Source organism: Pollicipes pollicipes, unplaced genomic scaffold, assembly GCF_011947565.3.
Source record: "Pollicipes pollicipes isolate AB1234 unplaced genomic scaffold, Ppol_2.1 Scaffold_4219;HRSCAF=4965_pilon_pilon_pilon, whole genome shotgun sequence".
NCBI classification, from domain to species: Eukaryota; Metazoa; Arthropoda; class Thecostraca; order Pollicipedomorpha; family Pollicipedidae; genus Pollicipes; species Pollicipes pollicipes.
The window spans coordinates 33328703-33341260 of NW_023596448.1; the positions used below are offsets into that span (position 1 = coordinate 33328703).

The following is a 12558-nucleotide window of genomic DNA, read 5'->3' on the forward strand; positions in this document are numbered from 1 at the left end:
CGAGGGGAGGCGTTCCTCCCGAACCGCGGCCCGCAGCGACTGTCTCGCCGAGCAGACTCGCGCCAGCCGCCTCAGACGGCCACGGTCATCGCTGCCGTCGACTCCCCCACCGCCCGTGCGGCGGGCCGTCGGAGTCCGCCTGGCGCGACTCCGACCGCGATCCGTCCTGCAGCCCCCATCTCGCAAAAACCGCTCGTTGCCGATGCCGACAGTGTATTGGGTCGCCGCGTCTCCAGCAGGAGGCCGGCGCGGTTGCAAGCCCGGTCAGTCGTTCGATCGGAGCCGGCTGTTCGAGCTCCGCATACAGCCGTGCAGAGTCTGTCGACGGCCACACACTGTCGGCCGGCCCAGACTTACCTAAGGCGGCGAACGCGCCCACCAACCACGTGCACTCACGCGCGCGGCACGATACGCCTATATACAAATATACGCGACACACATGCCGTGTCAAGAATTCAAAGACCGACGTTCCCGCCGCGGTACACGGCAGGTACCGTCACCCCTTCCCCCCCCCCCCTGACCTAAGTCACAAAGTGAATCGGGTCAGTGCGCACACGCCCCGCCAGCCTAAAGCTAGTTGTACACTCGTCCAATCAGGAGGCGGGTGGGCGGAGCCCAGGTTCGCTCGGCCAACCTGCAGCGCGCAGCACCGGCTCTCAGCCAATCGGCACGACTCGGAGCCGCTCGCGGCCAATCCGTGGCGAGCGGCGGCCGTCTGCGACCAATCGGCGGCGAGCCGGGGCCGCCGGAGCCTAATCGGCGACGAGCAGCGACTGGCTGAGACCAATCGGCGACCAGCAACGACTGGCTGGGACCAATGGACGCGGCCACTGGTGATGATGAGATGACGGTGTGCGGGAGGCGGCGATGCGAGGCGCGCCCGACGGCTCGCGCCGTCCCCGCCGCCGGTTACTCGTCCGTGAGCTCTGCGAAAACAGATACCGACGTCACGTGACGCAGGGAGCGAGCGGAGGAACGCAGCAGGACGCGATGAAGACGGTCGCTATCATTCATTAATGTTCAAGGAGTCAGGTGGCAAACTACACCCACATATCATCTCTACAACCATCAACTCTAGCCACGCCAACACTGTTAGATGCAGTAGCCTTCGAACCCCGCCGTTCCTCCATGCCCGCAGGCTCGGTATCTGCCCCTATCGTGCGCCCCTCCCCAGATGCAGGGGAGGTCCAGCGTTTGTCGCCGTCCTCAGGCCAAGTCTCTCGCAGCGTGCATGTCATCCCTGCATCCCCAGTATCTATGCACTACACCGTCCCCGGTCGCACGCCGCCCACCCTGTCAACGGCGGGGCCGCTGCCCCCCCCCCCCCCCCAGACCACTTACCGGCCGTGTCCAGGCCGCTGATGTCGCTCAGGTCGGCCATGACCGTGGTGCCGTCGGCCAGCACGATGCGCACGCGCCCCTCCTCGTCTACAGTCCCGGTGAGGCCCGTCTCCTGCAGGCCCTCCTCCTCCTCCATCATGCCTGCCGGCGGCGCCGCGGGGCGTCAGCGGCATCGCCGCGCCGCTGGCGGGGGTGGGGTGCAGGCGGGGGAGCGAGAACGAACGCGGCAGCAGCTGAGCGTCACGGCCGCGTCAGTGTAACAGAGCAGCAGCGCACGCCGCGTGGAGACGCCGCCATGGGAACCCTGCCGAGGCCGGCACCAGCTGGCTGCGCTGGTGCGGCCCGTGGTGCGGCGCTGGCGAGGCGGTCAAGCCGGCCATGCTAACGGAAGCAGCAGAGAGATAGACCTTTGCCAAGGCCGGTTCGTACTGCATGATCAGTGACATTCGAGTGCATCATATATATCATGCCTGTGGTTTGCTGCGGACGTACAAAATCCTAACTGTGGATGCGCAAAACGTTTGAGCCCCCGAGACAGACACATGGAGCAAAACAAAACATTATGCTTCTATGCCTGATCATTTCGGCAATCACGGCACGCAAGGCACTTACCGACCACCTCCTCCGTAACAGCCACATCGCTGTCCCCAGCGGCGCCCACCGTCAACTGCTGATTGACGTCCTCACCGACAGATGGCACCACCAGCACGTCTCCGCCAGCTGACGCCTGCCGCACGCACTGCGGTTACGAAGGTTGGCGACGCAACACATCATCGACCACCCCAATTACTCCGGAACGCATCTAAATGAATTCAACAGCTGGAGAAAACGGTCATAACGACAGCAAAGTAACGACACGGGACCTGCCGCTCAAAACGACGGCCACAAGCAGCACGACCACCCAGCCGCGACCGTCACGACGTAACCACACCGGCCATGCGTCAGACTCATCACACCACATCACCACCCGAGCGTCCGGGTGCCCCCGTGGCGCGCGTGCCCCGGCACGGCGCCTCCGAGGCACGCGTGCCCCGCCACGGCGCCTCCGAGGCGTGTGCGACCCGCGACGGCGCCTCTGAGGCGTGTGCGACCCGCCACGGCGCCTCCGAGGCGTGTGAGACCCGCCACGGCGCCTCCGAGGCGTGTGCGACCCGCCACGGCGCCTCTGAGGCGTGTGCGACCCGCCACGGCGCCTCCGAGGCGTGTGAGACCCGCGACGGCGCCTCCGAGGCGTGTGCGACCCGCGACGGCGCCTCCGAGGCACGTGTGCGACCCGCCACGTCGCCTCCGAGGCACGTGCGCGACCCGCCACGGCGCCCCTGAGCGGCCAGTCTCACCAGTTCGCCGGGCGCGGCGCCGGCCGCCGGCGGCGCCTGCTTGCTCTCGCTCTCGCAGATGAGCGCCAGCATGTCGAGGTCCGACTTCTGCTGCTTCTGGGCCGGCGTCTGCGCCTCGTCCGAGTCCGAGCTGGACGCCTGCCGGGCCGGGGCCGGTCAGCGCGCGGACAGGGGCGCGGCGCGGGCGAGCGCCAGGCCGCCAGCGCTCCAGTCACGCGGACACCGGGCGGACAGCCAGACGGCAGACACAGCCGGGGCGCCGGTCGAGTCGCTGCGCACTCCACGCGGCGCCGAGCGGCGGCAGCACTGCGGCGGCCGGGCGGTTAGCCGGTGATAAGTACTTCGCGTCCGCTGGCATGAAGGATACGCGGTGTCCACTTCTCAGCGTCACGCATGGTCAACAGCACGGCCGTAGCAACGGCCTACCCATGACCAAACTACCGAACACCACATGCAGCAGTCGGCCTCCCGTATAGCTCTTACTCCACTTGGACGCCGCTTCCCGGCCCTTCCCCCCCCCCCCCCCCTCCGCCAGCAGCACGCCCCCGGTACCTGCAGGTCATCCTCCAGCGAGACGAAGCGCGGCAGCTGCTGGGCGCCGGCGCGCGCCGGCGGGGTGTCCGGATCGAAGATGGAGGCGGCGCGGGCCGGCGCCGCCGCCGTGCGCTGCTGGTACTGCAGCCGCTCCAGAATCGACATCTCCTGCTGCTTCGGGTCCTTGCCGCCTGCGGACAAGCCGGAGGCCACATGAGTCAGGCGTGCGCCGGTGCAGCCGGCCCTCACCGCCGGCTCGGCTCACCTCACCTCACGGCCCCGGGCTCAGCGGTGTGCGGCGGCGTGTGCGCCTCACCGCCTAGTCACCCGGGACACAGGACATGGGTGTACCAGCGCGTCAGGCTCTTGTCTAAAGGGGTGAGCGGGGTTCGCCTACGAGATCAGACAGATTGAGGATCATCTGGCGACGGGTGGCTGCTCGAGAGTTGGCCGTTTCTTCGCCAGACTTTGGCCAGGATAGCGATCCCTCCGTCCTCCACATGCAGATATAGCATCACTTGCATCTCGCGTACCGCTCACAAACACATCCTCAAACATCCTCGCTCACGCCAACAGCTGGGGTCACAAAGGGCGCACCAACAGCCCGAGGCCACCGCGCCCCCTCCCGGCGCGCGCCGCTCACCGTCCTCCAGCTCGAGCGCGCGCCGGTCCGGCCGGCGCGCCACCGGCTTCTTGCGCGCCACCACCACCAGCCGGGTGGGCGGCTGCTGCTGCGCCGGCTGCTGCTGGTGGTGCTGCTCGTGCGGCGGCGGCGGCGGCGGCGCCATGGCCGACGGCGGCGGCGCCAGCCGGAAGTGCGGCCGCCGCTTTATGTACTTGATGTCCTCGTTCACCCAGACCGGCTCCAGCAGCTGGCGCGACGGGCCCAGGCCCACCCGCTTCCTGCGGCAGCGCACGGGGCCACGTTCAGACTCGTACTAGGTCAACGTTCAATGCGAAGACGACTGTTCGTCCGCAGCATGGTATTGCGCACATGCACCTCATGCCGAAACGAGAAGAACTGAAGGCACAATGACAGTTAAGTTACATCTGCAGTTAAGCGGTACATCTGTCACCACCACAGGGATAAGGAGGACTCTCGAGGGAGGGGAGGGAGGGGAGGTGTGGCGGCGGAGACGGAAGGGAGGGGGGAGGGGGGGGGGGGCAGAGGCGCAGGATGATGGCGCTCATCTGAGGTGGGACGGCGAACGCCCGAGGCAGGCCAGCTTTATAGTGCACTGTAACCCGCCGGTCACATCACAGACATGGGAAATGAGGCGAGCGAGTCCCGGCTACACATCGCATCGCAAAAGCCGAGCATGGGAACACGTCGAGAATACATCTCCCCCCCCCCAAAAAAAAACACGCTTTCCCTCCGCCGCGCGCAATTGCCACAGCATCACCTGCATACCCAGACGCCCACCCATCCACCGACCCCGGGGCGATCAGCGCGGCGCGTCTCCAGACGGGGCTCCCCGAACGGGCGACCGTGCTGGGCGGCGCCCCCCCCCCCCCCCCACGCTCCGCCCCACTCACCGCGTGGTCTTGGCCAGCTCGCGGAGCGTGCCGTCCTTCTCGCGCCGCTTCGGCACCACGTTGACCTTGACGGTGCCCCAGCGCGTGTCGAGGTCGAGCGCGCGCGTCTGCTGCGCCCCCTCGAACGTCTGGATGACCGGCGGCAGCACCATGATCACCGGCTTGCCTGCCGAGACGGTGGCCGAGCGCGCGTTAGACAGGGCGCTTGCGGCGAGGTCAACGGCAGCTGGCCGGCACGACACGACACATGACGACAGTGCTACGGAAGGCCACCCCAGAGGGAACGTGATCGGTCTTGATCTGAAGCTGGCGGGTCAGACGCTGGATGGGAGCACCATCCTGACGCTTGGGGAGACGGTGCGGAGGGATGAGGGGGGGGGGGACAGGAGCGACACCCTCCCGGCACTGCCACCCTAGAGACGGAACGTCAAACGGAGCCGCCGTCGTCACCCCGCGCAGGGCTCGGAGGCCGGCCGAGCAGCCGAGCACCGCCAGCGCCCGGCGGCGTGTCAGGCTCGGCAGGCCGCTGCGCCGCCGTGCGCACCACACCGACGTCCTCTGCAGAGCAGCGCGCCACTCCGACACACCGCTCCTGGCCGTGCGCACGAGCGCAGCTCGACAGCCCCGGCCGGCCCGGGGGACAGGCGAGGCGAGCACCCGCGCCTCGCGCCCGCAGCCAGCGGTCGCCCCGTCGGCGAGACCGCCGGCCGCCCCTGACGCGCCGACCCCGGCTGACCGGCACGGCGGCGGCAGCAGCAGGCCGGCTGGCTGCGCACGAGCCGGCGCGCTCCCTGCGGGCCCGGCGAGCCACCGGATCGCCGACCTACCGTTCTCCTTCTGGTACTGGTCCTCGTCGGAGGAGGCCGGCTCCTCCATGTCGCGGCCGGCGTCGCCCACGTCGTCATCCTCCGGCTCCTGCGGCAGGCGTGACGGCACCGTCAACAGCAGGCTTAGGACACGGCTGAGGCGCGATGACGCGTCTGCGGAGGCACTAGTCGACACCCGTGGGAGCGAAACGACAGAAGCGCACACGAGGCTGCTCGCCATGTGAGCACGTGGACTTGCTTGTTGGAGCATCAGAACGGGCCACATCGGCATAAAGCTAAGCGACAAGTCCGCTGCCTCCACCTCCCGCATGGTCTAGTGGCTAGGATACACGGCTCTCACCCGTGAGGCCCGGGTTCGATTCCCGGTGCGGGAACGTCGTCTTTGGTACCCGTCGCTTTAGTTGGCAAGTAGCCGCATGCCAACGGTCCGTAGTCAACAGCTAACCACGCCGGCACTTGCAAGCGAAAATAGCCCTTACGCCGTGTTAACAAGGCATGTTACTGAGATAGTACCGCTTAGGTTATCACCCTCACCCGACTCCCAACTGCCTCACCAACCTTCCAACCAGTTCATCCCTTGGCCAGTCGTCATATTTCTCGTACGAAGGATGGGCGAGTGCTTTCAGTCATGTACCGATCAAACCCGACATACACAGTATCAGTGCGCCACCCCAGGACCATTCTGTTCCTTTCTACGCAGTGTTACGGTGGTGCTATGACCCACCACGGGACGCAAACAAAGGGAAATATTATTCGACTAACAGTCCAAATAGAGTACGAAAAACCAAATCAGCAACCGAAAACGTTTTCCCGCACCGGGAATCGAACCCGGGCCTCACGGGTGAGAGCCGTGTATCCTAGCCACTAGACCATGCGGGACCTGGAAGACCTCCGGCATTACAAAGGTTACAGTGAGAGTCTTCACAAGCTCCGGCCAATTGACCAATTGCCCCTCGTTCGGATCTAATGGATCTGGCGCAAAGACACGCTGCTATTTCCAATGCCAAGGTTCCAATCATATCTCTAAAAATGATGACGATTATTAAGATATTCCGAACTGGTTATAGCCGGACGGTCCCCGCTCCCGGCCAACATCGCCGAGCTCCAAGAGCGTTGTACGCCTGGATAGGACCGATCTGCGCAGAAGAACTGAGCTGCAGCAAAGCCTAGGGTTTTGAATTTAGCGGAAGCCAGCCAAGGTGTAAGTGTAAGTGGACAACTGCTCCTTTGCCAGCAGAGTAAAAACAGCAGCTTCGCACTCCTGGAAAGCTGGAGCTTCAACGGGTACCAATACTCAACGCCTGCTGAAGTACTGGGCCTTTCCCTTCCACACGCATGCGTTTGCGGCTTAAAATCTCATCCAACTAGCTTACCACCCAACAACAGATGGACAGCTGTAGACCAGTGCACCAGTAATGTATGCCACCTGATCCTACCCATCCATATGACAACATATCACTGTGCCACCAGTTTCACACATCACTGCCAGCCACATGCAGACACCGCTGTGACTTGCAGGCTCGCCAGTGATAGCAATCATGTAACAAAGCATATCACCAAACCACCACCCAAAATCAGGCACCATGGACACCACCCAAACTCAGGCAATCGATTTGACTGTTACAATCACGCAAAATCAGGCAATCAGGCAATCAGGCATGTCTATTTCATTCCGCAACACCAGAAGACTGGCTACCAATGCAGCTGCAGTCCAAAACCTGGCGTGCCAAAGCTGTCGGGTGGGTGCATAAAAATGCAAAAACTGCTGAAATTATGCTGATTTTAATGCAAGTGTACTTCTGAGAGCAGCATTTAATGTTTAGCATATCACTTCAGGTTTTTAGCATTATGGGTTCTGCTGCTGAAAGGAGCCAAGCTTCATACACTGGGAAGTGCTAGTTAGATGTCATTTTCAAATGGCTGATGCCATTGGTATCTCTTATAAGACAGCTATAATTGTCAAGACAGTGCACATGGTTACAAGTAAACAAATCAACATTTTCTGCCATCACTTCATTAGCCTTTTGTATGTCTGGTAAAGGATCAATGCATATGATATGCAAACGCCCTTGGCCATTGGCATATACTATCAGCATATGCCATAAGAGAACTCCTCACTTCAAGGTGATCATGGTCACAAGCAAAGGTCACATGCTTTCAGCCCAACCAAGACTAATGCCCTGGAACACAGCATTCTCTCACAATACACCCCAATATCTACTTGATGTCGTTTAACCAGCACCTTCTGACATGACACGAAGCTCAGTTACTTTCAACACACAAACCTAGGGAGAGCTGGTGCGGCCACTGTCAGCCGCACTCCCCAGGCTGTAACGTGTAAGACGTGACCGAAGCGTTACAAGGCCCGCCCACCAGCCGGACCTCCCGGCCCACTCACCGGCGGAGCTCGAACTCCTGACGACCGGTGGGCATCAGCGGCTTCTTCAGCTTGCGCGGCCGTGGGCCCGGCTTCAGCGGCGGTCGGCCGACGGGGCGCGGCGAGAGCGCCGGCGACGTCGGCGGACGGCCGCGGCCGCGACCCGACGGCGCGGCGCTGGTGCCGCCGCGCCGCCGCCCGCGCCGCCCCGCCACCTGGTGCTCGCGCTGCGCCAGCCGGTTCTGGCTGTTGATGGCCAGCATGGGCGAGGCGCGCGGCTCGGGCACGACGCCGGCGCGGCCGGCCGCCACGTCGGCGATCGTCTGCGAGAGCGGATCATCCACGCTCGGCGTCAGCAGCATCGAGTTGGTGACGCGCTCCTCCGACAGCGGGTCGTCAAGCTCCGCCAGTGGCGGCGAGGCCGGCGCGATGGCCGCCACCGCGCGCGCCGCCTCCTTCGAGGCGCGCGCCGCGTCTCGGGCGGCGCGTGCGCGCTCGCGCGCCGCGGCGCGCTCGTCGACAACGCGCTGCGCCGCCTCGCGCTCGGCGGCCGCCGCACGCTCCGCCTCGGCCCGCTCGGCGGCGGCGGCGCGCTCGGCAGCGGCGCGCGCCGCCTTCTCCTTGCGGCGCTCCTCGCGCCGCTGCTCGGCCTCCTTCAGGCGGCGCTCCTCGGCCTGGCGGCGCAGCTCGAGCGTGGCGCGGCGCCGCTCGACGCGCGCCTCCTGCTCGGCGAGCGCGGCCATCTCGCGGCGCGCCTCGGTCACGGCCCGCTCCGTCTCAGCCGCGTCCGCCAGCCACGGGTCGTACGGCCAGCGCCGGCAGCCCAGCCGACAGCCGGCTCCGTGCTGGTCGTTGACCAGCCACCAGGCGGTGAAGCCGGCGAACTCAGTCGTCGTCGAGGTCGGACGGCGGCGCCTCGGCCGGCGTATCGTCCTCCTCCTCCTCCGTCTCCTGCTCGGCTGGCCCGTCGCGCCAGCCGCGCGGCTCGGGTGATGCCGACACGCGGCGCCGCTTCTGCAGGTAGTCGCCGAACAGCGAGCTGAGCTTGCGCTTGCGACCGGTGCGGCTCTCCATGAGCGCCGTCGGCATGGGCGCGCGCCGCTGGCCGACCGGCGCCGAGAGCGGCGGCCGGCCCCGGCCGCGGCCTCGCCCGCGCCCCCGGCCGCGTCCGCGCCCCGACGGCGCCGGCGTGGCGAAGTGGGCGCGCGCCGGCGGCGTCAGCGAGCGCGCACGGCCCGAGCCCGGAGCTGCGGGGCGCGAGACGAGCGTCAGTCGGCGGCGGCGGCAGCATGCAGGAGCGGTGGACACATGGCCTGCGACTCCCGTCCTGCCCGGGTGTCACCCCACGCAATCCTGTGCTAACGTGATGACGAAAGACACCTTGCGTTATGTCATTTATCGATGCATGAGACTGCCTCACAATGACCAGCAACGTCATAGGTTGACTCATTCACAGAGGCGTGCAGCAGCTGCAGCGTTCAGCAACCGACGACAGTCTTTGCCACAAGGGCGAGCGTACGCTGACTTGGACATCAACAAGGTCTGACTGATCGCTGTCTGACCGCTTTCGGTAACAGTCCACACCGGCTGAGGGAGCGGCCTGTGCCCCTGCCCCCGAGCGCACGTGCCGCCTCCTGTGACCCTGTGACCGGAAGCGTGACGCTCGGCTCAGGCGTCCGGTCGCCGAGCCGCGAGCCACCCCGGTCCGCCGGACTCACGTCGTCCGCGCGGCCGTCCAGTGGGCAGTCCGAGCCGGGGCCGGCCGGGGGTGAGGCCGCCGCGGGGCCGGCCGACGCCGCGGCCCCGGCCCCGGCCCCGGCCTCGGCCGCGGCCGCGCCCCCTGCCTCGTCCCCTGCCGCGGCTGGCGGCCGGCGGCGCGGCCGGCTCCGACGCGCTGGACCAGTGTCCGCTGCCGGCGCGTGGACGGGGCGGCGTCAGCGACCGGCGCCGACGGTCCCAGGGCCGGCCGTGGCGAGGCAAGGGCCGCGTGGGGAGCGGGCGGCGCCACACACCGGACACGGCGGTGACGTCACACGGGCGCTACACACTGCCATCGTAAGTATATGTTTTAAACGGCTGCAAAACACGCACCAAATTCATAGCATCAGCATCGTGCGTTCGGTCCCTGTTTGAAGACGTAGGAAGGCAAACAACGAAACAAGAATGACAAAGCTTATGCCGGCTACACATACCTCTCCGAAGAACGAAAGACTGTTAACCCGCGCAATACAATCGTGAGTTACACGCCACAACTCATACAAAGTGCACTTAAACCCGACCAAGCAAACGAGCGTTAGCGGCGCCGAGCACAGCTGCTTGTGACAGCATAACATACCCGTCATCATTCGCCGGGGTCTTAGACAGCCCTGAAAGACACGAGCGATCGCGTTACACCAAAGCCTTCTCATAGCCCTTGAAACGTACGAGGGAGAGGGGGGGGGGGGGGACATTGAGGCTTTACGACGCACTCAGCTGCTGAGGCTACATGGCGTCGCCTGCCTCTCACCCTGGCACGGAGGGAGGGGGGGGGGGGGGGGGACCGCGCAGAATCGAACCTCCAATCCCGTGCCTCCGGTTTCCCTGACGTGCGGGGGTTAACGCGGACGCGTTAACACTACACTATCGGTACCCTCCCTAAAATGTCTAAAGAGCACCACACGTAGCGTGATCAGGCGACAGGATCCAGCTAGATGAATAACGCGGTCTGGTGTTTCAAGTAGGCTTCATTTGAAACAACATGCTTCTTATTGTACCGACGCAAAAAACAAACAAAACCAGTTTGATAAATGAGCTTTAGAAAGTCAAGCACAATCTCACAGTGAAGTAGTTTCAATAGCGTGCTGCAAGTTATAACCCCCATAGCAGTGTGCAATGCCCACCGCACGACGCCTTACAGCGTCAATACACCACAGGCGTGTGCCTGGACTGACTCGGCGCCTGATGACACACTCCCTGACACATCAGAAGCTGAACAGACTGCTGGCAGGATGGACGCACGAGCAAACAGCACGGGAGCCTGGCGCCGCGTGCCACACATGCCTGCAGGGCCGACCCCAGCTGTCTCACCGGGCTCCGGTCTGGACAGCGTCGGCGTCTTGGGCGGCCGTCCCCGCCTCTTGACGGTCAGCCCGTCCGGCGGCGCCGCTCTGGCCACGCTGCAACGGCGCCGCAGCCGGTCAGCCGGGTCACGCGCCGCGCCCCGACCCCGACACCGGCGGGAGCCAATGGAGCCGCGCCCGCGCCGCGCAGCACCCAGCCCAACACAGCTGCTCCGGCTGCTTTGAATGCGATCGGACGAGGCGGAACTGGGCCGAAATATTTACGGGGACCGCGCAGAAGAACGCGGGTGGACTGCAACGTAATGACATCGGTAACATGGAAAGCAAAATCAAAACCTTTCAGCATGGTTAGCTAGCAATGACGCACATATTCCATGGAGCCCCGAAGCAAAGATAAGCAAATCTGTTCTATATCAGCGCGACTAGTCCAGTTGAGAAAGCACACATTCGTGCCGGAGTAGCAGCACAAAGCGTTAGTGCTCGCGACAATGCGCCAGCGGAGCTGGACCGCCAAGCAGCGTCGGCAGCAGACGGAGCCGCGGGCCACCGAGGACCGGGCCGAGCCCAGGCGCGTGCCACCGACCCCAAGGCGGGCGGCCGGCAGTGCTGACCTGGAGGTCGCCTTGCCGCTGCCGGGCGGCCGGCCGGGCCCGCCCTGCGCGTACGGCCGCGCGCCGACCGGCGTGCGCGCCTTCTTCCACTTCCTGCCGGCCACGGGCGTCGGGTCAGCAGGAGCCGGGCGGAGGACGCGGGCGGCGCCGGCGCGGCGGAGAGACGCAGAGCGCCGGTGCCGGCCCCGGCCGAGGGTACGTACACGGACGGTACACGCAGCACGCCCTCCACAGCCCCGGCCACGCCCGGCCGCACTATGACCTCCGCTGTCGACGCGCTCTGAAATCTCCTCGCCTCGGCCCGGGCACCCAAGCTGACATCCTCCCCAGCCTGGGAGCCCGAAGCGGCGGCGACGGTGGCGGCGGCCACTTACTTGGCGTCGGGTCCCAGCAGGCGCTCATACAGGCGGCCCTCGCCCCGGTCGTCGATCAGCTGCTGCTTCTCGCCGGCCGACAGCGACGACCAGCGCTTCTCGAACTGCGTCAGCATGTCCGAACAGTCCAGGTTGTCACGCGGCTCCCAGGTGTTCTCGGAGCTGGCGGGCGCGCCGTGTCACAACAGCAGCTGGCGAGACTACACGAAAGCAAGCCGCTTGTCGATGGCTTAGCGAGAGTTTGTGAGCGTTAGAGATCACCCCGACGAGATCACGAAGATGTACAGACGCTGATACCGATTAAAATAATGGTGTTTTCTACGCTTCCAGCGGGATATGAAGCGTCCTCATGACATGACGCAGAGAATGGTAATGCTTGTGGCAGAATACGACTAAACACAAAGTCACGACTTAGCCCTCGGTCACCGAGCCGATAGGGATGGTTTAGTTTCCATAGAAAGATGCACACCAAGCCGCAAAGGCCACCAACCTGTCATCAATCACCCAGCCATCTTTTAAACAGTGCATGGTAGCCCAGAGCACTGACACATACCGACGAGTT

General features: G+C 64.8%; 1 protein-coding gene, 1 long non-coding RNA gene and 2 other non-coding genes across 4 annotated transcripts; 1 reads left to right on the top strand and 3 right to left on the bottom strand.

The window, feature by feature from the left end:
• Window positions 1-203: 203 nt before the first annotated feature.
• On the bottom strand, window positions 204-3889 carry LOC119095614 (uncharacterized). Its single transcript, XM_037218473.1, has 6 exons — window positions 3856-3889; window positions 3231-3403; window positions 2679-2816; window positions 1954-2068; window positions 1342-1482; window positions 204-926 (listed from the first exon to the last, which is right to left on the bottom strand). The coding sequence occupies exons 2-6, from the start codon at window positions 3375-3377 to the stop codon at window positions 910-912; spliced, it is 558 nt and encodes a 185-aa protein (XP_037074368.1). The 5' UTR covers window positions 3378-3403; window positions 3856-3889; the 3' UTR covers window positions 204-909.
• A 1988-nt stretch (window positions 3890-5877) lies between these two features.
• Window positions 5878-5949, top strand: TRNAE-CUC (transfer RNA glutamic acid (anticodon CUC)). Its single transcript has one exon. It is a non-coding gene; the product is annotated as a tRNA-Glu (tRNA).
• A 433-nt stretch (window positions 5950-6382) lies between these two features.
• On the bottom strand, window positions 6383-6454 carry TRNAE-CUC (transfer RNA glutamic acid (anticodon CUC)). Its single transcript has one exon. It is a non-coding gene; the product is annotated as a tRNA-Glu (tRNA).
• Window positions 6455-9823: 3369 nt separating this feature from the next.
• Window positions 9824-11654, bottom strand: LOC119095545 (uncharacterized). The gene is made up of 4 exons (XR_005093918.1): window positions 11623-11654; window positions 11019-11107; window positions 10288-10318; window positions 9824-9861 (listed from the first exon to the last, which is right to left on the bottom strand). It is a non-coding gene; the product is annotated as an uncharacterized LOC119095545 (long non-coding RNA).
• Between the last annotated feature and the right edge of the window lie 904 nt (window positions 11655-12558).